The 24,075-nt window shown below is 38.8% G+C and overlaps 2 protein-coding genes across 2 annotated transcripts; both read right to left on the reverse strand.

The window, feature by feature from the left end:
• Positions 1 to 7,853: 7,853 nt before the first annotated feature.
• Positions 7,854 to 11,279, reverse strand: LOC117411571 (ras-related protein Rab-39B-like). The gene is made up of 3 exons (XM_034019218.3): positions 11,040 to 11,279; positions 10,519 to 10,710; positions 7,854 to 9,865 (listed from the first exon to the last, which is right to left on the reverse strand). The coding sequence occupies exons 1-3, from the start codon at positions 11,081 to 11,083 to the stop codon at positions 9,442 to 9,444; spliced, it is 660 nt and encodes a 219-aa protein (XP_033875109.2). The 5' UTR covers positions 11,084 to 11,279; the 3' UTR covers positions 7,854 to 9,441.
• Positions 11,280 to 11,434: 155 nt separating this feature from the next.
• LOC117411573 (protein FAM167A-like) lies at positions 11,435 to 23,359 on the reverse strand. Its single transcript, XM_034019221.3, has 3 exons — positions 23,162 to 23,359; positions 15,647 to 16,625; positions 11,435 to 13,598 (listed from the first exon to the last, which is right to left on the reverse strand). Exons 2-3 carry the CDS (start codon positions 16,025 to 16,027, stop codon positions 13,335 to 13,337), a joined length of 645 nt encoding a protein of 214 aa, XP_033875112.2. The 5' UTR covers positions 16,028 to 16,625; positions 23,162 to 23,359; the 3' UTR covers positions 11,435 to 13,334.
• Between the last annotated feature and the right edge of the window lie 716 nt (positions 23,360 to 24,075).

Here is a 24,075-nt window from a genome sequence, read left to right on the forward strand (position 1 = left end):
AATATTACATTTCAATAACAATGGAATTTGTATTGAATCTGTAAGCTGTGGCTGGGATTAAACACATACATACACTTGTTGGATTCACAAATATAGCAATTCTATAGGCACAGTTATGACTCCAGTTTGAACTGCTCAATGGTAACACTGCCTTGTGTGTAATAAAACACACCAGCAGACTTTCATTTTCTAAATTGATAGCAGTCAGTATATGGTAGCCACTCATGCAGAATATTAAATATATTTTATTTTACAAAGCAAAACATTGATTTAGGGAATGTAAGCACTGATTTATGCATATAAATTGCTGCTTTGAAAATATTTTCAAAATGGTGGTGTGTGTGTGAATTCGTACTTCTGTCTTAATGTCATAGTGCAAAACAAAGTACACTGGAACTACAATTCAGTTAAACTTTTTTACTATGATATAAAAACAAAAAATCCATTGTCTTGTTAGGGCAAACAAATGGCATCATGCAAAATGAATGTTCAACTGCTCCGGTGTTTTTGGGGTATATATCCACTTAGTTTTCGCATATTAAAGTTAAATAAAATAAAGTTGTTTGCTGAATCTCTTGGCACCTATAACTTAATGACACACAACTTTAAAAAAGAATCCTGTTTCTTTACATTTTTACTTTAAGTTCTCTGCTCTTTACAAAAAGCTGTTCCACAGTTTGGCCAGCAGGTGGTGGCAGTGTTGTCTATGTTACTTACAATAACCTTTGAACTTGATTTTTTTTCCCAGTCATAGCTTTTGTGCGGTATGCTTATAACTCCAAGACACCCAAGCTAAACGTGGGTACAAACAGGACCCAGCTAGAAATAATGAGGACACTTCGCCTGGGATATACCAGGGAAATAGGTTGCCTTCATTTCCCTAAAGATATTTAAAGTTTAGTAACTTAGGTATCAATTTATTTTCCTACTCATAATTAGCTTTAGTATCCCTTTGACAACTACCATCTCTCTCTCTCTCTCTCTCTCTCTCTCTCCCACACATACATTTTTTTGCACTTTTCGTTTATCTAAAGGTGCAACACAAAGAGCGATCAGCCCTCTAGGCAGGCCTTGACAATGGTTCTTAAAACCTAAAGGACAACAAGCCTGCACATTATTGATTCTGCTGGTTAAATCAGCCTTAGATATCTTCTTGTAATTCATGCTCATGTAATCCATATCATTAGTTGTGATTGACCATTGTCGGTATTTTCCCTTCTGTTTCATGTTCTGCTGATGCTTCTGTAAACCTGCTATTATGTGTTTTTAAAGTGCATGCTTCACTGGCCTACTCAGAATAAGCTTATTCAGAATGCTCTCTTACAGTTGCCATTCTCAATCAGTTTAGCCTTTTTGCTTATGTCTTTGCGCCAATTTCCTTTTTTACTTTACACACTTTATTTCTGCTTTGACTCGGGTGAAGCCAGTTTTTTTCTACCAGTGTTTAACAGGTAACAGAACGCCACCTGAGCCTTACAATTGCAAGCTATGCTGGGGTCATGTTGGACGTTATCGGTACTTCACAATGGTCTTCAGTCCCGACCTCTTCCTATTGTTACCAAATTCTTTTGTTACATTTATTTTCGTAGTGCCGCTTGAGTTTGTAGGATTTTGTTTTTAAAAAAAAAAAAAAAATCCTGAAACACAGCATATGTTGCAAAGCCACTGCAGACGGTACCATAGGAATTTAATATGCACAACACTTTTAAACTGTTTCAATGTTATGGTAAAAGAAAACCTTTTGAATTGGATGCGAGCAGCAATAGTGCAGAGAGCGGAGCAACGATGTAGCATGGGAGAAACGAGGAAGGGAAAAGACAAGGCGAACAGCAGAGTTTTGGATGACCTGGGGCAGACGGATAGCAGATGCAGGGAGGCTGGCCAGGAGGGATTTGCAGTGGTCAAGGTGGGACAGTACTAGGGCCTGAACTAGGAGCTGGGTGTAGTCGGTGAGGAAGGGGCGAATTCTGCATATATTCTTGAGGAAGAAGCGACAGGAGCGTACCAAAGTAGTGATGTGCTGAGAGTAGGAGAGGGAGGGGGTCAAGGGTGATACCAAGGATCTTGGTGGATGAGGAGGGAGAAAGATAGAAAGATCAGCGGGGGGGGAGGGAGGCTGTTTGATTTGGAGAGTTTGAGATAATGCAAGTGCATCCAGGAGGAAATGTCGGAGTCAGACGGGGGAAAGGAGAGGAATATCTGGGCATCATCAGCATAGAAATGATATGAGAAGCCATGGGAGGAGATGAGGAGACCCAGGGAGTGGGTGTAGAGAGAAAACAGGAGGGGTCCCAGGACTGAGCCTTGGAGGGACACCTGTCAAAAGAGAGCAAGAGACAGAGGGTGAGCCACGCCAGGACACCCGGTACATGCGATTAGCGAGGTAGGAGGAGACCCAGGCAAGAGCAGTGCCGGAGAGTCCCAGGTCAGCGAGGGAGGACAGGAGAACAGTGGTTGACTGTGTCAAAGGCTGCAGAGAGGTTGAAGAGAATTAGGACAGAGGAGAGTGAGGCGACACGGGCAGAGAGTAGTGAGTTAGTGACGGAGAGAAGACCAGTTTCAGTAGAGTGTGCTGGGTGAAAACCAGATTGGAGGGGGTCGAGCAGAGAATATGTTTGCAGGAAAGCAGAGAGATGGCGATGTACCGCTCCCTCGAGGGTTTTAGAGAGGAATGGGAGAAGGGATGGGGTAATGCAAGCCTGTTTGAAGGCAGAGGGGTGTTGAGAAGAGAGGAAATGAAAGGGAGTAGAGGGCATATATGATAAGACTGAATAACAAAAGTGTTACGATTTGAATTATATGTATTTCTTAAGCCACATTGCCTGCCACTAGTAATATTTTTTAAATGTTTATTTTTTAATGCCAGTATTCAGTCAATAGAGAGTGTACAGTTTCTAAATTGACGAGACTGCTATTTATTTTGAGTTGGATTACAGGCACTGTAATTTGTACTTGATTCTTAAATAGTCCAGTCCATTTTAGTAATGCGAGATAACTGCATAACATGCAGAATATGAGACATGTGCATATACTGTTTACTGTTTTGTCTGTAAAACTACTTTGTATTTTAACATTGTGCACTTTTTTTATTGCCCATATTTTTTATTGCTGCAACTGCTTCTGGGTGATCTGCTTTTGGAACTTGGTCTGCCTAGATGGGTGGCCACAATTGTTTTTTTTTTCTCTCTTCTTAGGAATTGGCAGATTAATGCAGTGTTTTTTTATCTGTTGTGTAGTGGTTCTAACACCTGTTTGAGTTGGGGAAAAATTATAAACGATTTAAACAGAAAATGTACTCATTTTTTTCCCCAAGATGATTGAAATAGGTTGTCTGGCAGGTTGAGCCATAAAAAAGATGTATTGTTGACATCTATTGAAATTCCTCTGAATTGAGGAACATTCTATCAGAAAAGAGGTCATGCCCCCAACCATCTGAAAGAGCAGAGGGACAAGTCATCCCACAAATTGATCTGTTGCCAGTGACAACGGCATGCTAGTAGGGACTACTGAGTGTTTGTATTGCATTCCCTTTCATTCTTCAGGATGAAAACTAATTACCCCATTCTTCTAACGAAGGCATTGTCAGTGATTTATATTCTCCCAGAAGAGGGTCTTCTTTCTAACCTTGGGTTGACATTAGTGCACAGCCAGGGCAATGCAATGATAATGGAGACACAACATTTCCAGGAAATAGGTTTGTTTGGATATCACAAAAATACAGTATTATTGATATAGTCCTTCAGTGACTGGTTACAATAGGATCACATTGCCAATCTTATAATTCAGATTGTTTAGACAATGTAGAAAAGCATAGTAAAACATAGCCCTGGCAAGCAAGATACATTCTTGACATAATTAGTATGTGAAAGCATAGTGGTTAACTGCAGAAATGCATGGTAAATGCATAGTACAAGCATTGGAAAGACATAGTTCTACATCGAAAATGCAGTTTAACAAAAATGAACCTTTAATAAAGGAAGGTGACTGCAGTATAAAAAGCAAAGAACAGGATAGGGTGCATGCTGGAATTGGCTGTGAATGACTCTAATCAAAGATGTGTTATTGTTTTGTACAGTATAAGAAGAACAATGTAAATACCCTTATTAACCCTTATCCACACAAGAAAGTTAGTGATATGCTTGGTGGCCATGCACTGACTGAGCTCCGACTGATCATTTTGTTCTGAAGTCTCTGCTTTATAACACAGTACTGGAGGAAGGCAGGCTGATGTTCTGCAGAATTACTGAGCTGATAATCATACAGTACTCTCCGTTATACTTCAAATGAGTTGACTTTCAATGCACCAGGGATTCCTAACACAAGTGAATCCTACAACTCGATGAGTTTCTATTTATAGACACAGCGCCTTGGCTAGCCAGTGAGGGATACAAGCCTTTACTGCAGCAGATGAGTGGTCCAGGAGGTTGAGGTTTCCAGTGAGACTAGATTGCACTCACATGGATTTCTTGCCAGGCATTGCTTGTGTCAGTGTATTAGTTGTCTTTTCCCAGCCATACTGGCTGCCAGGTCTACACTTTTCCTGCACACTTGGGCTAGTATGAAAAGCCACCTGCAAGTCAGTCACATGCTGGAGGCTGTCCCTCATAAGTCTGCTTTCTGTTTTCCACAGCAGACGCAACAATATCAATAGGGTGCCTCTTTGTCTCTGCATTGCTGCTTGCTGCTTTTCTTTCTTTTAATTGTATCTGGGCTTTTCAAAATAAGTATTTATTGGGCAATGTTTTGGATGGTTTAAGTGATAAATATTGGACTTTTGGAATGTTTTTTTTTTAAGGATATATCCTGCACATATTTGGTTCTGTCCTTTTTGGTAAAACTTGCTAAACATGTTTACCTTTATTCCAGTCATGTCATACTTGAGTAAGGAGTTACTGGCTCACACTCTCCTCATATAAAATAATGTATACTGTAGATACCTGTAGGCCATTTGGTTGGTCCCTCCAGAGAACAGGTGGGTGTAATTAGGGCATAGTGTCTTAAATGAATAAAGGTGGGAGGAGAACTAGTGCCCAAATATGCACAAACAAACCAGCCTTGCCCTTTTTTGTGTCACAGATAGATTGTGTCGTGTCCCCCCCCCCCCCCCCCCCCCTGGCTCACAAGAATATTCCTTGGTACCTCCAAGCCATTGAGTAAATTGTCTTTGCTCTGGTGGGCACACTGTTCAGGTATCTTACATGTTTTTAAAAAAACCCTTAGCGCCTAGGGTTATTGAGTTGGAGCCATTTCCCAAAAAAGTCACAGAATAATGAATAATGTGAATAAATCTATATATGTTTTGAATAAAATGTGTAACGATTCAACACGATGAAGAACAATATTTTGAAACCTGGGTCTGTCCTTCAGAATCTTTCCCAATTGGCCCTAACAAGAGAAATGTACAAGTATGGGTAGGGTTTAAAGTTGAATCTCAGTCGGGTGTGAGAATGGGGTTTGTTTCCTTTGCAGTGAAAACCGTGAAATCACTCTTCCCCTTTCAAAAACCAGCAAATAGACCAAACAGTGTGAGAATGACAATGAGCCAAACATTTGAAAGCTGAAGGGGCCTCTGATTAGCCACAAACAATCCTAGAGGGTTTGAGGCTGTATGATACCAGATGTCAATGTACTATTCTAGTGCAAAATGTAAGTAAATATTCTTATTGGTAATTTCCTAACATATGGAATCCATGTTATAACACCACAAAGGTCCTGTGGGAACCAATGGAGACCAAATGTCTTGTTTTGTCACTATATTAAGGGATACAATTTTTCTAAAGCACTGACACCGACCATTTTGAATAGAGTCACAAATACACCAGTATTTAATTATGTAGTTTTGATCCCAAAATCAATTCTGTATAGCAATTACAGATTTAGCTAAATGCGTTTGAATACCAACTCATTTTTCTCATTTATCATGATCTAAAACCAGGTTGGCATTTGTGTTGAGCAGCTTTAAATGAATATGGTCACATTGCCAGAAACCTTTAATACAGTAAAACTGCCATAAAACATGCATATCATTCTTTTAGATTAAAAGGGCTATTTGTCAGGGACAGACTGACTTTCAATAATTTATTGTGGACAATCCAGTGCAATCGGTGATTTCTTTAAAATAACTTGAACAAAAGGCATACCATGGAATAGTAACAGTAATGCAGTCAGTTATTCAGTCTGAACTCTTTTAACAAGGTGTGGATCTGCATATTGCAATCCCCTCATGAAATACATTCTCATTTTCATAGACCCAGGAAAGGTTTGCCTAAAATATTGTCTGAGAGCTCAACATAACCAGTTCCCTTTTTTTTGTTTAAGGAAAATATGATGGTAGAATTGAATTCATGTTACCCACATAGAGACCAGCAACTATGCTACATATACCATGTTCTATGCTTTCCTGGGGTTTACTAAGCATTTCTTTGTCATGCTATTCCGATTTTCACAGTATTGAATATTTTGCAGTGGTATAGTGCAATAAACCTTTAAGGAAGTCACTCCTGTAGTTTAACATGTTTCCTGCCACTCATCTTCAGTGTTTTGAACTTTCTAATACAACAGTCCACAGCACTGTGTTATCTACAGTTCAGAGGGTATGCGTACGCATACAGGTCCTGAGTGGATTTAGTGTAAACGAGTGGTGCATTTGATAAGAATCTTTTAAATCAATCAGGGTAGAGTTATTTTGAAAGTGTAAGTGACTAATGGCAGAATTGCTTTGGTAGTATTATTATTATTATTATTATTATTATTATTATTATTATTATTATTATTAGTAGTAGTAGTAGTAGTAGTAGTAGTAATAGTAGTGTGAGAGTCAGACTGCTATATGCATGTTTTAAAATACTTAATTATTAACTATTTATTTTTATTTTTACTTGTATACCTATGAACTATTACTGTTCTCCTGAGATTGAGTGTGTGAAAAAGAAAGTGCACTGAACTAATTAAAATTCCTGAGCATACTCTATTGTCATGCTACCTTTTGGGATAGTCTCCTTCTGAACAATCAGTTACTGTGTCTCTCTTGCATAGGGTTAGAAACAGGATCCATCTTATTAGCTTTCAGGAGCTCTGTCTGTGCTCCATAGCCTTTCACAGATTGTTTTACATGGCATTTGCTTCAGGGCTTATTTTTCAGAAGAAAAAAAAGAAAATGAGCAAAGAACATAGAAAGATGAAACAGAACAAAACATACAGTCACAATGGGCAACGCGTGATGGAATGGAGCAGAATGTGTGTTTTTGATTTTATTTAAGCATCTTTTTATCAGGAGTGTTAGCTTATCAATGATTTTATCTCTGCACGGGCTGCTCTGTGGATGGTTATGGTTGTGCTTAGACACTTTTTAAGTTCCTGACCCAAATCAACCTAGTTCTTCAATGGCGAGTTTGGTATTAATCAAGAATCTAAGTAAGATTGATGTGTCAGAGGCAAATAAATGCTGGCAAATAACTACAAAGGAACAGCAATCAAGGGCACACAACTAATAAATGTGCAGTAGGATCAGCTGGTAATTAGTGTCTTCCCTTATGTATGGGTTTGTAAAGGACTTTAGCATTTAAACTTGGTGAGTTTTACTTTTCCAGTGCAGCTTGCTGTCTTTGGTGTTTACAGATCATAAACGAGAATGGACTTTGTGAGTGCTATTACAGCCCGTTAATGGCAAAGACTTGCATCTAATGCATTGGATACTATAACTGCAATGTAATTCATGTACCTGTATTTTGAACTCTAACATTTCAATGAAGCATTTAAGTCATAGATGAATGTGTCTGCACAGGGTTACAAACATCAAGAAGAAAATGAGTTTATCTTTTGTGTGAAACAAAGTTCACGTAATCAATGTGGGAACCGATCATGCTGATAATGACTACAAAGCAGTTGATGGGGGCTGCTGTGTCTGACTGATACCAAATGATCTTCAGTGATAATGCAATTCCACTACAGTAGCAATGTGCTACTTTACTATGGAGAGGTGGAAGCACAAGGGCAGCCACAATGGTATTGATAGAGCCAGTGATCGAGCGGTACCACATTCTTATACATGCTCAAACATCATTATATCATCATATAAGTACCAGGACACCCAGTCTGTGCTACTGAATATTTATTATAAATGTATGAAATTTAACAAGAAAATAATGTGGATGTATTAGAGGAGTTGGATTTTTGTTTTTTTTTCAGTCAAAGGTATTTGCCAATTTCAAGAACAATGGAATGATTTGTTTACAGGGCCTTGGCAATCTTCTACCAGTGGTTACTATGACAACCCTGCTGCACCTGTTTTACACTGAAGGTTTCATGTAAAACACCTGACCATGTTTTTAACGTGTGATTATCCAGTCTTTGATAAGCAGCAATGTGAAGCATTTTTGTACATAAAATGATTATTATTAAATACTGTTAATTGTAACACAACTTGTTGGTCTGCTGCTGCTATAAATGATCTAAAGACACTGACATTGGCATTGTATTACCAGTTCAACAGCGTACAATGAAACTTCAACATGTAGGGAACATGGATTTTATTTAGTTTTTTAACAAATTGGATAATAAAATAATTATGGCCATATATACAAAAGGGATCAAAAGCAACCTACAAAAAACTGATTCATTGAAAATGTGCAAAAGAAAACAACAAAAAAAAGAATAAAAACCCCATTCAAATTATTCGTCCCAGGCACCCTGATCATGTGGCACAAGATGGGGCTGTTCACTGTGGCTTGAATGGCCAGCACGGTGGCGACCATGGCAACATAACCCTAAACAGCTCTGGTCTCATGCATCTGATCCACAAACTCGAAAAACAAATATATATATATATATTTATCGGAAAATTGGTCCTTGTGCCTTCAATGTTGCAATTTCTCTTATTTTGTAAAGATTTTGTGTGAAAATGTTTGTTTACTACACTGAGTAGTTCTGTCTTTCAGCGCAGCAGCAAAATTCCAAAACACTAGCATTCAAGGCTATCTCCTAATATGGTCATCTACCATAAATACACAAATAAGACCTTGTTTTAAAGCTCACAATCTCCTCTTTCCAATGACAAGCCGGGCTGTCTTTCACAGTGCCTGAGTTCGTCGGCGTGATATATAACATTGGGCAGACCCTAAATTAAAAACTTGAAAGGAGAAAAAATGATGGCTACAATCTTAAGTGATAATATATTCACTGACCAAACTGAGGTCTAATGTGCATTATGTTAAAAAGGCTGGCTAAGGTTACTTAAGTCCAACCAAAGGGTTACATTCATAACAGTGACAATCAGACAATGAATTATTTTAAATCTTTTTATGTTTGTTTTGTGTGTCACTTTCATATACAAATTTCCCAGCCATTTGGAACTATGGTAAAAAAAATATATATATATTGGGACAGTGGGAAAGTAGTCAAAACATATCTAAAGAATGTAGCCACAAATTATAAATGGTGTTTTCAACAGCATCCAGGTTTTTCAGTCTTTGGCTCATCAGGGTTGTATAGATCCACAGGAACCCCAACTGACAGTCCATACCAGCCTTCCCTTATTGGAATGCGGCCTGCATGAAAAAGCTTGTAGATCTCCACGGTCAGTCTTTCGAACGCAGCGTCCACATTCAGGTTATCTTTGGCAGAGGCCTCCACGTAGTGTGCTATGCCCAGCTCTTTTGCTAGCCCTTCTGCCTCCTCTTTGGACACCTGCTGCTCCTCTTTCAAGTCACATTTGTGTCCAATCAGTATAAAAACCATCTTTGACGGCTTCACATAATTGGTCACCTCAATGTACCAGTCTCTCAGGCGTTCAAAGGTTTCCCTCTTGGTGAGGTCAAACACCAGGAGACAGCCCACCGAGTTCCTCATGTACGATCTGGAAATGGACCTAAAGAAGATGGGAAAGGAGGGGGAGGGTGCCATGAAGAAGTAAGTCACCATGGTCTACAGCATGTCCACTGCATCTAGAATTGTATTGCATATCAAATGGCCATGCATTGCTTCATCAGAACTAAATAAGAGCATCAATAGCTCATTCAAATCTTGGCAGGTGCTGGTGTACTATATGAAAAACAATGACTCATCTAGGTTTCCACCCCAACTTCCCTAAAGTAATAGGATCTATTTGTTACTGAGGAATGGTCACATACTGTATACCTCCAGCATTTAAATGTTGACTGCAAACTTGAATCTGTACCATCCTGGCTTCCTATGGTGGCCCTACACCCATTGACAATGTAATACCATTCTTTGTAAGGGGTTTTGTCTGACCCCTGTATACCTGTATACGAACATAATAATAGACTACAATATACAAATTAGGGGTATAACAACTACTAATTGGATTGTCTAATAGTTGAGGTAAAAAATGGTCAAACAGTCGGCAAGTAAAAACAAATTTGTATTTGATATTTGTCAGGTGCTTCATTTGTGAACGTACTATTCACTGACAGTTTCTGAGGTCGACAGTCCATTTTCTGCTCGAATAGTGACAGACTATTCTCTGCTACCCCTAATAGCAATTAGTTAAGCTGTACCTACCTGAATCTTTCCTGCCCGGCTGTGTCCCAAAGCAGAAGTTTAATTGAGATTCCAGTTTCAAATTCCAGATGCCTCACTTTAAAATCAATCCCCAATGGAGACTGCCTGGACTTGTCGAATATGCCTTCAGTGTAGCGCTGCAGCAGGGACGATTTCCCCACAAACGAGTCTCCCAGTATGATAATCCCAAACCTGTAATTCCAAGAGAAGTCCATTGCCTTTTAACTGGCGAGGGATATCCACTAACAGAAATAAATATATTCTACTGTACTAGAATAGATACACGCTACAGCTTTTCCAGAGGCTTGCACACTCAGCTTGGATTCTTAAAGGCTGTTGTGCAGTTCAGCAGTTGATCTTGATTTTGTTTGTGCAGATTAACACTCGCCCACACAGTATCAACTAGTTTAGCCTGTTACTGTACCTGTTTTAAGACTCGTTTTGAACATGTTGTGGTATTCCATGAAAAAGCATTGAACAATACAGGGCATATTGATATTATGTACTCCTTATTTACTAACCTTAATAACTTCCTTGTAAAAATGGTGCAACACTTGGCTCGCATCCAAAAGGACAAAAGAAGATTGTTTGATACAACAGGTTGGTTAATTTATGCACTTTCAGTGACAAAAATGCATAATACGCAGTACAATGAATGAGTGTTCAGTTTAATTCACTGTGGCCTAAACCTCTGAGTGCTTCTTTCACAAATGTATTTCTTTCTTTCTCACACCTGTTCATTACCCTGAATTAAACTGATAATTTGCTTAATTAAACCTTTTTACTTGTTTTCAGCTCTTGAAGTTGCATATTTCGAGTTAGCTATAACATTTTATAAGTAACTTGAACTGCAACTTTTTAAGAGCTGAAAACAAGTAAAAATGTCTAATTAAGCAAACTATTAGTTCAATTAAGGGTATAGTTAAGTAATTGAAAGCTCAGTTGGAATGAAAACCAGCAGACACAGCGGCAGCCCAGGACCGACTTTGAGAAGACCTGATGTAGAGTAACTGCTCAATAAATCTGGTATTAAAAGTAATTTTCCGTCTTCTCTGATTGACCCTGATGAGCCCCCTCATTTAACTTCATTTACTGTCCAGTCATCATACCTGCCCCAATAATAACACAATGAAACAATAAAAAAGAAAAACATAGCAATTTTAATGACTCGTAGTTTATTGTTGCCCCTCAAATGGGTACTAATACATTTAACATGTAACCTTTTCATGTGACAAAATATATATGATTTTTCATATGTCTTAGCTTGCATCTATCCTGCAGCTTGTTTGGAAATTTGACCCTGTAAGTACAGTTTTGAAAAGCCCAATCAAAGACTGAGAAACTATGTTAAAACATGTGCCTTTTCTACAGTACCTACACTTTCCAAATTCCACTAGGTTTCTCTACTTGTTAGGTGCTTTACAAACCTACAGCATTTGTTCTTTAAAAAAAATGAAATAAAAAAAGGTAAGTAACCATATAGTGCATGCCTTGGTTTTATTATCCATTTCTATCGATACAAACCTAGCAGTCAGCACTGGCCTTTTGCAATTAGGATGCAAATGGTCTGTGTTCCATCACTTCACAAGCAGACTTGGGATGGTTTTGCAAAATCACCTTTATGTGGTGCTATCATTTGCTGTGCCTACTACTGCAATTTATGTAAAATAAATTAGCTTTCCTACAGCTCAGTGGCTGAAGGTGTTTGTCTACTATGGATGGTCCTAATAGCTTTCAGTTATTTGATTAATACTGCACTAGACTGTGAAATCAACATCATCACAAAACCACCTGAGACCATCTTTAGTGTCTCTGTGACTGTTTTCAATGTCAGCCATTCAGGCACCCAAGACAGAAAGAAGGCATTGTGGAAGAGCCTCAGACTTTGCTGAGGATTAGGGTAAGTGACAAAAAAAATGCAAATTATGCCCTGGATCAAAATGGTGAAGCTCTGAGAAAACCCCATGATTGAACAAGGATGAAAAGCAAGGAGAATAAAGGACATGATGGAGATCAGATTACTGAATGTGGTTTGTTAACTAAAAGGCCTTTGGGAGGAATTTAATGAGTAAAAAATAACTTGAGCAGTAAGCCTATTGATGTATCGCGCCAATAACTGTAAATTGATAATAGAAATGTCTAGTTCCTAACAGCTTCATCACCGCAGAGCATTCTGGTATAAATACAGAAAATGTCAGTTTAAGCATTTAAATGGCTTATAAAAATTCGAGAACTCACAGTACACACTAACACCAATTATTTATTTTTATTTCAACCCGGCTCACTGCTGCCACTCCCGCGCTGACTCGGGAGAGACGAAGACAGACACACGCATCCTCCGAAATGTGTGCCGTCAACCATCCGCAGGCCCGTCCTGCAGCTACCTCAGAGCTACAGCATCGGAGGACCACGCAGCTCTGAGCAACTTACAGGCAGACCCGCAGGCGCCCGGCTGGTCTACAGGGGTCGCTGGTGCATGGTGAGCCAAGGACACCCTGGCCGACCTAAGCCCTCCCCACCCAGGTGGCGCTCGGCCAATTGTGGGCCGCCCCCTAGGAACTCCCGTCCATGGTCGACAGTGGAATAGCCTGGACTCGAACCAGCAATCTCCAGGCTATGGGGTGCATCCTGCACTCCATGCGGAGTGCCGTTACTGGATGTGCCACTTGGGAGCCCTGCCATCTTGGTTTTAATACTTTCTCAACAGAGTTCCCATCCCCATTAACCTGCACAGCACATTTACATTAAAGATAAGTGATGAAGTCAAATGCAGATTCAAAACAGGAAGTGTAATGCCTCTGTGGATGCTGGAAAGGCTAACAAAGGGAAAAGCGGCGTGAGTTGATGTTCATTTTGGTGACACCGATGAGCTTGAGTGGGGTGGAAAGGCTGAAGCCTGGCGTGAGGGGGAAGTCACAGAACAGGTCAGACAGCTCATCGCGCTCCTCCAGCTCATAGGTGGCGTCGTTGAGCATCTTCCTGTGCAGGTGGCAGGTCTGCTCAATCTTCAGTTTGTTGATGTCACTACGGAGGCGCATCAGCTGCCGAGCCAACTGCTGGTCTTGAAGCCGCATTTCAGTCTACAAAAAAAAAAAGATATATATACAAAAATATATTACATTAATCCATATGCTGTATGTAATAGATACACGCATCAGCTTGCTTTCCAGATATTGCAGTTTGGAATAACTATTATTATTATTATTATTTATTATTTAGACAATCGTAAGCAAATACATATCATCTCAACTATCATCTCTTATTTAAAACAGTCAATTGTACTGTAGATTATGAGGTAAAATCTAGAAGAAACGAACACTAAGATTACATTTTTAAATATAGTCTGAGAGCTGTAAATTCACTGGATCTGTTATGACTCCTCCCCCCCCCCCCAACACAGCAACACATTTAATTAACTGGACATGATCGAGGGCTGCATGGAGGAAGAGACCGCAGGAATTGATAATAGAAGATATGTGCTTATAACTTAGAGAAGAGTAAGGAGATTCCCCTTGGCTCGCGGAGAGCCGCCCTCGCGGAGGTGAGAATGAACCGTTCATAGGGGGATCTAGAGGTGAGAAATGGGAAGATGACGGTGATAGATAAATTTGCCCAGGGGTCCCCCTTGACTCGCGGACGCCCTTCCTCGTGGAGGACGAAGTCAGTGGCAGATGGGCTTCTAAGGTTGAGAAGTGAGCTTCACTTACCCCCAGAGGGAGACCGTTGCAGAGGTGGAACGGCAGAATAGTGGAGGAAAGTGTAGTGGGGAGGGGGAAGGGGGGGAGGATGGTGTTAAACAAAAACGCAAGACAGAGAGCAAGCACATGACTTGGGGTTTAAATAGGGGTTTAGCAGATGTTAATGGTAGGAAGGAAGTAGGGGGAGAAGCCCTTGTTCATGCCCCACAAATAACACATACGTTTACAAAAAGTAAAAATGTGCCAAAAACCAATGCTATGATTTTTTACAGGTTTTTTTTTGCTTTTTTTCATGGAAATAATTTGAAATATGTATATATGTAAATCAATGCTATGTTATTTTTTATTTGTATTTTTTAATAATCTGAAATATGTAAATGTACATGTTTTAATTTAAAGGTAAGCCTTTCATAAATGGTTATTGCACTGCATTGCTGTTCAAAAGAAAATCATCTACAACAACCCCCCTCCCTTTGTACTTCCTGCATTTGAAATTATTGACCCTTCTATGAATGGAAAGTTTCCAATTCTATTACAATCCTGAAAAGGTCACAAGTTCCATTCCACAGAGACACTGATCTGCTTGCCTTCGGATGAAACAGTGGATAACAGTGCAGTAATGGACTGGCAAATTGTAGCAATAAGGGAATCTAATTATAACAGATGATTGGATCAAATTGATTTAGCCTTACACCATCTTCAAAATCAAATTCAAGTCTATTAAGCTTTAGAAGTTAGCATGTAGAAAAAAACCTGGTCCTGTAATTTCTTTATATTTTTATTGTAAATCTGTGTTTAAATTGTTAAACAGCTTGTTTCTGGTTGTCTAATAACAAGTTCCAATCACATGGAGCAGAATATATACTGTAAATAAACATTTACTTGCTTCCTTTCCAGCTGCATGTTACTGAAAAACGAAATGCTGCTGTTGCAAGAAAGCTGATGTGTACTACAGTAATTGAGATTTAGCCATTCAACTGAAAGCATTGTCAACTTCTATGAAAATAATCCAACCTTGCATTTGCAAGGTTAAGAAATACTAAAATAGCCTAAAATTCAATGACAAATGTATTGACTAGTCTTTTCAATGTATTCTTTTGAAAAAGTTTGTCATTCAATTTTTGTTTCTTTCAGTATTTCTTAAATCAGCACTATTGAGTGTTTATTTGTTATTGATCATTCCTACATGCTGTTTCCTTTCCTCCTGTCATATCTAAAAATGGATTGCTGGCAACACATTCTGATTTGAAATACAGTATACTGGACATTGAGAACTGGACAGCATACAGTATTTGCTGGATAACTGCAAAAAAAAAAAAAAAGTGTCTCTTATAAATGTTTTACACTCCCCTCCCATTTCCCATCCCCTGCCTCATCTATTTATGAAATCAGTGAATTGAATCCCTCATTTTTTTTTATTTTTTTTTTACCAATTCCTTTCTGAGCCAGATAAGTGCTTCATCAATACTCCGAAAGTCCTTCAAGCTCCCGGTGCTTTGGCTCTCCTCCTTGACCATACTGCTGCTGAGGAGATGTCGCTGAGACCGTCTGAAGGAGCCCACAGCTACCTCACTGGCTCTCCTCTCTTCTTTAGAAGCCTCATCACCTAATGGTTTGAGGTCCTTGGAGCTGTGTGCTTCCACCTGAGCCCTCCACTCCAGATATGAGGGTCTTCTGGTCTCCAGCCTCAGCTTCTGGGTCAGGGCCTTAAGGCTTCTGAGGTGATCATCGTGAGGGGCCACCGGGCTGGCCTGTCCATGGTCAACAGATTCTTCCACTTCGATTTGGGCCACTGGCGCGGTACAAGACATTGTATCCTAAGAGAAAATGAGGGAAGACTGATGGTTTTTTTCTAAAAGTTTCTCTAATTTTGGGGTTCCTTAAATGAATACTTGATGTACATTTTAAAACAGGAACACTGAGCACATAAATTCCTGATTAACACATTTTAGCCAGCGATTGAATATTAGAGCTTTTGTGTTCAGAAGCACTTTGGCCTGCAAACACTTAATAAATCCACAGAAAGGATGGAGACTGGTGGTTACAGTGTTCTTCACAAAAAGATTTTCCTTGGGAGATATCTGGAAGATGACCCAAAAGCAGACTGGACAGACAACACACTTTTCAGAAATAGTAAATATGTGCAGAAGTCCACGGGAAAAAAAAAAAAAAATAGATCAATTAGTGATCAACTTGGCACTGCAGTCCTCAGAATGACTTTAACAAAATGTTTCTTGGAAGACAATCCTCAGGAGGAAAATATTTAGATTAAGTAGATGAGTCATAATCTTCAGGGTGCTCCCAATTAGCAAGATTCAGTTGACATTTAGTCAAACTGGTTCCAATTAGGAGTTTAATCCAGAATACTGCAACATCACACCCCTTTTGTAATACTAGGAAGGGCTGCATCTAAAATAAAAAAAAGAAAACAATTTAGTATGAACTGTACAGTATATCATTACAGAAAAGCTAAGCAGTTAGTATATAAAAATAGATTTAAAATGTCCCCATTCTTCATTGGCATTACTAATTGCATTACTGTGATTAAAATAATGTAAAGCTTAGTAGCTCATTGCAAACAAGTATGTTTAAACCAATATTTAAGGGATTCAGATAATGAATTCCCTTAGATCAATCTCTGCATCTGCTGTGTAATTTGGAACAGAGCGATTCACCTGGGGCCAGTTTTTCAAAACTTTTAATCTGGATCAGGGCCTAGGGCACCAAAATATGGAGCTCATTTTTTTCATTCATATATATATATATACAGTGCTGTGAAAAAATATTTGCCCCGTCTGATTTTCTGCATTTTTGCATATTTTTGACACTGAATGTTATCAGATCTTCAACCAAAACCTAATATTAGATAAAAGGGACCCTGAGGACCCTGAGTGAACAAATAACACAAACATTTGATACTTATTTCATTTATTTATTAAAGAAAGTTATGCAACACCCAATGCCCCGGTGTGAAAAAGTAATCCCCCCTTAGACTCAATAACTGGTTACGCCACCTTTAGCAGCAATAACTGCAACCAAACGCTTCCTGTAGTTATTGATTAGTCTCTCACAGCGCCGTGGAGGAATTTTGGCCCACTCCTCCATGCAGAACTGCTTCAACTCTGTGACATTTGAGGGTTTTCTAGCATGAACTGCTTGTTTCAGGTCCTGCCACAACATCTCAATGGGATTTAGGTCTGGACTTTGACTAGGCCATTCTAAAACTTTAAATGTCTTGTTCTTCAACCATTCTGATGTAGACTTCCTTGTGTGTTTCAGATCATTGTCTTGCTGCATGACCCAGCTGTGCTTCAGCTTCAGCTCACAGACGGATGGCCTGACATTCTCCTGTAGAATTCTCTGATACAGAGCAGAATTCATGGTTCTTTCAATGATTTCAAGGCTGGTACATGATGATGGGCCACAGCTAGAACAACAACACGCAGCACCTGAATTGGTGAGTGACCCTGCAAACTGGCCGAAAGTCACAGATAATGCAACCCGAGACTACTTGGTTATGAAAGGTCCCATTACGAGTTATGGATTTCAATTTTCCCCCGATCTGATGACAATCAGCGGTTTACAGTAAATAACTATAAGTGTGTACTTAGAAACGGCAAGCAAGTGAACAGGAAATGGCTTGTATATTCCATATATATATATAGCCATTGTTCAGTTCTTGGCAAAACACAATCTTGCTTACCGTGGTTCTAGTGACAAACTGTACCAACCGAGCAATGGCAACTTCCTAGGTTTGGTTCAGCTTCTTGCTAAATTTGATCCTGTAATGCAGGAGCACATCAGATGTGCAATGTCATATGAAATCCACGATCACTACCTGAGCAAGGACATTCAGAATGAGCTGATACAGATCATGGCAGGTAAAGTGAGAAACAAAATTCTAAAACATCTTAAAGAATCAAAGTACTTTTCAGTAATCTTGGATTGTACAACCGATTTGAGTCACAAAGAGCAAATGTCTGTGACTTTTCAATTTGTTTCTGTAAACAACTCTTCTGTTCAATCAAAGAACACTTCTTAAGCTTCCTTGTTGTTGAAGACACAAGATGTAGGGGTCTGTGACCAGGAGGTGAGTGGTGCAGTGGACAAAGGGATGTCCAAACAATGTTTCTCTCCCAAAACGTCCGTATTTATTTATAACAAATAAACAATAATCTGCCTGTTTTACCAGCGGTGGTATCAGGGGGGGTATACGGCAGGTTTACAGTCCCAAACACAAAACAAAGTACAATTATAATCAACCCGTCGCCATGGTTTCTCCAATAGAGGGCCGCCCCGCAGCTGATTGCAATGGAGTCCTTCCGGGTATGTGCAACTACGCGCTCCCCCTAATATGGTCACCTTCCGGTTTCCGCCCATCATCAAGGCTGCCATCTAGAAGGAAGCATACCACCAGCCTTACACAGCGCCCTTTCTGGTCAGGAGGGAGATTAAGTTTAAATTCTTCCTCTCTCTGTCACAAGGTCTTACAGAAGCATTTCTGCAAGAATTTGTGAGCCTTGGATTAAACATCAATGACTGTAGAGGTCAGGGATATGACAATGGCTCCAATATGAAAGAACCTAGGTGTTCAATGTAGAGTTCAGAACCCTTTGGCTTTCTATATTCCTTGTGTATGCCACAGTTGGAATCTTGTCATTGGTGATGCAGCTATGAGCTCCAATGAAGCAGTCACTTTTTTTGGTGTTTTGAAAATAATTTACATGTTATTTTATGCATCAATACACACCGCTGGAAATTACTTATCGGTTGTTAAGTTAAAACCTCTCTCTCAAACATGATGGGAGTGCAGAGTGGAGAGTGTCAATGCAATACGGTTTCAGATTGCTATTGCCGAAGAACAGGGTGCTGACGCAGAAGTGCGACATGAGGCTTCATGTCTTGCAGGAGTATACATTCCAGGTCCTACTCATTGTGTGGTAAGATATCCTGTTTCGTGTTAATCAGATCAGTAAAATCATGCAAAGCAAATGATTCGACATCAGAGCAGCAGTCCGAGTTCTTGAGGCAACACGTTCATTCCTGAGAAAGTACCGCGAAACAGGATTCAATGATGCCAAAATAAAAGCAAGAGACCTTGCTGAAGAAATGGGAAACACACCTAAATTCCCAGCAGAAAAAGTCGAACAACCACGCCGCAAGCAAAAGCAGTTTGATTATGAGACCAAGCAACGCTAGATCCAGAACAGCAGTTTCGTGTTCAGTGCTTCAACACTCTGGTCAACACTGCCTTGCAATCTGTTGAGCATCGCTTTGAGCAGTTACATGAGCACTGCAGATACTTCAGTATTCTGTATGACATCCACAATGTAAGAGATCTGGATAAGGAGGAGTTGCACAGTATCTTCGGACACGTTTGACACATCAAGGAAGGTCCAACATTGATGGAATTGAAATGTGTGAAGAACTTACAAGCTTGGCAGACCTTCTGCCACAGAAATCATCACCAGTAGATGCTTTGCAGCGTATTTTATCCCATGGATTCGTTGATGTCTTTCCCAATGCCTGGGTCGCACTCCGAATTCTATTAACAATCCTGGTCAGCACAGCATCAAGTGAGAGGAGTTTCTCCAAGCTCAAACTCATATGGGCAGCAGTGTGGAGTAGTGGTTAGGGCTCTGGACTCTTGACTGGAGAGTCATAGGTTCAATCCCCGGTGGGGACACTGCTGCTGTACCCTTGAGCAAGGTACTTTACCTAGATTGCTCCAGTAAAAACCCAACTGTATAAATGGATACTTGTATGTAAAAAACAATGTGATATCTGTATAATGTGAAATAATGTGGTATCTTGTAACAATTGTAAGTTGCCCTGGATAAGGGTGTCTGCTAAGAAATAAATAAATTATTAATAATAATAATAATAATAATTATTATTATTATTTGTATTTCCCCAAATGTTTTTCAGCTAAAGATAACTGAATTAACCAGCATAACAATTTACTAACAGAAACTGTAACTGTACAAACGTACTGAATCTCAAAATACAGAGAAACCAAAAGTAATTTACCAAAATTAACTATTTGCACATTAAAGAAAAAACACAGTACTACATCCAGAAACACTCACACACATGAATACAGTACATTGGAATCTATGGCTAATGGGTGACCTTATTCAAGCATACTGGTATACGGAATTCAAAACAACAATCATTCTCAAAGTGTTTCACTGTACAACATATTTTGAATATGTTATCTTGTTTAATACAATTTTCTTAATGAAAAAAATATGTTTAATATTAGAATAAATACCACTTGTTATTAACAGACTAAAGTGTAACTCCTGTACATATTGATAGAATGAGTCTATTCCACCCTTTTCGTTTTTTCTGTGTACTTTGTGTTTGTACATTAGTTGGCTATCTAAAACGCTGGCATTGTTTGCGAAAATTAGCCTTTCCTCCACTGTTTAAGTGTATCTGGGTATTTCCCGTTTGATAAATGACTGAATATTTCTTGAAAGTTGGGCTCTCTTTTTCCAACAGGTCTACCCATTGTGTTGAAACTCTCTGCACGTGGTTGGATTATGATGTTGTATAATATCAACAACAAACCTGAGGCAGAATTGCATTCTTCTATGTATAGTTTAGTTAGCTAAATAGTATTTGCTCTACCCTTTTAGTCAAATACACTATGACATTCATATTTACTCTCGTTTAGACACATTTAGATTAACACTATTATTACACACATGTTTTACGCATGTTATGAAGAAAATATATAGGCCCTATAGGTTACTAACAACAAAACACATTGCGAAAACGAAATGTATTAAATGTAACTGGTTTAATTTATTTAAGTAGTGATTAGAAAATATGTTATATGTACGTATTAGTATTAAACTGTTTATTGATTTGATTGTGTTACAGGGGAGTTGTATGTTTTACATAAATAAATTAAAAAAAAAAACACACAGACAATTCACTTTTAATGTTACTGCACATATAAATTATCTGCTTGGCAGAAATTAAATAACTAAAACGAGATGCACAATGGAACGCATCAATGGGGTGCTTAAGAGCCAATCCGCTTGTCTGATTTACCTACATATGGGACCGCTACGAGCATGCAACACAATTCTAGCCTCAAATAGTTTGCACCAACAGATATCCTTATGGTGGATTGTAACATCAAAGCATCCAACAGGTTGAGCTTTAAAATGTACTGCAATGCCAGAGGCTGTTGAAGGCTGTCTGGTAAACCATGCAGGATTTTCACACATACTATGTTATTTTTGGTTTATAGACCTAAGGAATACATTAAACACAAGACTGTCCACTGCTCCAGCCCAGCTAAGACCGAGATGAAAGCTATACAGTAATAAGAGACAACAGCCTTCTGATTTGCACTCGGCTAATTAATACAGAAGGAAGCAATAAATGAAGGGTCTCAGCACGGGTGGTTAACACCCAAGTCAAACATGATGGCCACTAATAGCACTAACTTTACAAGCAGCGCTGGTGATTTTCATACTTATGTTTTAAACTGCATGCTTCACACAGCACACATACAGATCTTCACAGTATGATCAGTGCCATAGCACATCTACAGCAGGTACTCGGTTTTAAAATAATCCATATCTACATTATTAATTTGTTATGCATGCAACCTACACAATACCGACGTTTAAAAATGTGGGTGTGCACAGCTGTATAATTCTGTCTACAGTGCAATGGATGGATGGTCATGTAAGCTTAGAAAATGCATGTTTTGTTTATATTGCTCCTGTCTTGTATTTAAAGGGGATTATTTCGTTTAATTCATGCATTTTTATTATGTACAAAGCAAATGAACTAACTTTTTATTTATTTATTTAATTTATTTAAATAAAAAAAAGTTATATTATTGGTAGTTGACAGGCTTCCTGGTTTGTATTTGTATTTCTGAATCTTGGCTGATTCAGTGTTTTATTCTTCTCATCTTGATATTCATAACAGAGATAAAAATGTGTTTGGGGTGACTGAGAATTGTCAATATCAATCCATCATTTCTCATTTGATACACAAATAATGTAATGAAGGCATAGCTTTGGTACTGATTTCAGGATTTGAAGATGTAATCCACTTCTTGGCACATCTGTTCCTACAGGCTTGTATTTTACTGTATAAGCTAGGAAATAAATAGACAATACAGGCTAGTATTAAAAAGTAAGAGGACACTTTATACAAGTAGATATATCTGTATTTGCCATACTTAATAACATCCTTTCTCAACCACTTCTAAAACCTGAACTACTGAAATGAGGATTGCTTGAACAATGACTAACAGGGGGTGCAGTTTCTGTCCCCTCTGAAACTGTGATTTTGTAGAATTAGGTGGTTCCAAAAATGAAGCATCTAGTTATGGTTCTGATTTGCAAACTAGTTTATAAAACATCTGTGGTTCAGTATACAATATGTTTTGTTATAGAACTTCTTAAAAAAAAAAAAAAAAAAAAGACCCAAACATTTAAAATGTAAGAAACAAATAATATATTTGAGATTTGGGCTCCAAAGATTGAAACGATACAGTAAATGCACCTCTTTAAAAAAATAAAAAATATGTAATAAAAACCACTTAAGAGGAGAACATTGCACTTTCTTTCACTCAATGCATACCAATAACTTGAGCAGAAACCAGAATACAAATGAGACCGTTACTTCAATTCTGATCATATGACATATAAGGCAAACCCAGACTCTCCAAGTACTTAACTAGGCTAAACATCTTCACGTTTCTCAATGTTAATGAAAACGCTTTGCATGGAAATAATGAGGCTTAGTGCAACTAACTAGCTGTTTAAACACTATGCTGTTTTTTTTAATTAAAAAAATAAAAATAAAAACCTTGCATTCCCAGGATACCGCTGGGTAGCCCGTGTTTTACGCTTCTTGTTAATTGTCGGTGTCTATTTTGAAATCATGGGAACAGCAGCAGGACTCACCTTTTTCTCAGTGGAAGTGATGCAGGTGTGATGCGATTCGTCATCTCGTTTTTGTTTAGTGTTTAAAATGCAGTATCTCCCTGGCCTGCGCTGCACTTCACTGTTGCGCAGCTTTTGAACTCTCACTATCAGAGAGAAACACATGGGGTGATTCATGCGTCAGGTCCTGGTTGCCTGGAGACAGGATATTTTCCAGACGGCTCCTTTACTCTATGGCCAGCTCCGTGCTGCAAAAAAAACACTATCAACAGGACCAAAATCTAGGTGATTAAAATCAAATCTCCGCTGCGTCTTAAAGCCTTCCAGGTTCATACACAAAACTGTATTAACGTGTGGCCCTCTGACTCGATTTGACTGCGACTGTGCAATTAATAAGCAGGGAGTTTGAGTGTGTTCCCTATACAATAAATACTTTGTACTGGTGTATCATAAATACAACCTATTTCAAAGCAAAATGAAGAGACTGAATCGGAATAGTGACAAGTGGTATACATTACCAAAACTATCTATTTATTGCATAATATTTGTGCCACCAATTAGTTCCCCTAGCTTATAGCTTCATTACACAATCATACGCAAGCATTACAAGTCTCAATTGTGTCGTTTTTAAAGAAACACAGGTAAAGCAAACATGCATTTTCTTTTTACACTAGCTGATAGCCTTACTTACAGGCATAGGCGGCGCGTATAAGAGGCTTGGGGAGGCTAAACCCCCCCAAAATAAATTGCCTAAATCCTCACAAAAAATGGTTCTGACCAACACAAAAAAATATTTGTTAGAGAAGATCTATTTTTTTGTCCCCCGCAAGCGCGCAAAGCAGAAACATTTCTCGTTTTCCTACTGCGCAACCGCCAGACCGCTAGGGCAGCCTGAATATCAAAATCAACACTGTAGACTGAGATACAGGATTTAC

Source organism: Acipenser ruthenus, chromosome 6 (genome assembly GCF_902713425.1).
Source record: "Acipenser ruthenus chromosome 6, fAciRut3.2 maternal haplotype, whole genome shotgun sequence".
In the NCBI taxonomy this organism is placed as follows: domain Eukaryota; kingdom Metazoa; phylum Chordata; class Actinopteri; order Acipenseriformes; family Acipenseridae; genus Acipenser; species Acipenser ruthenus.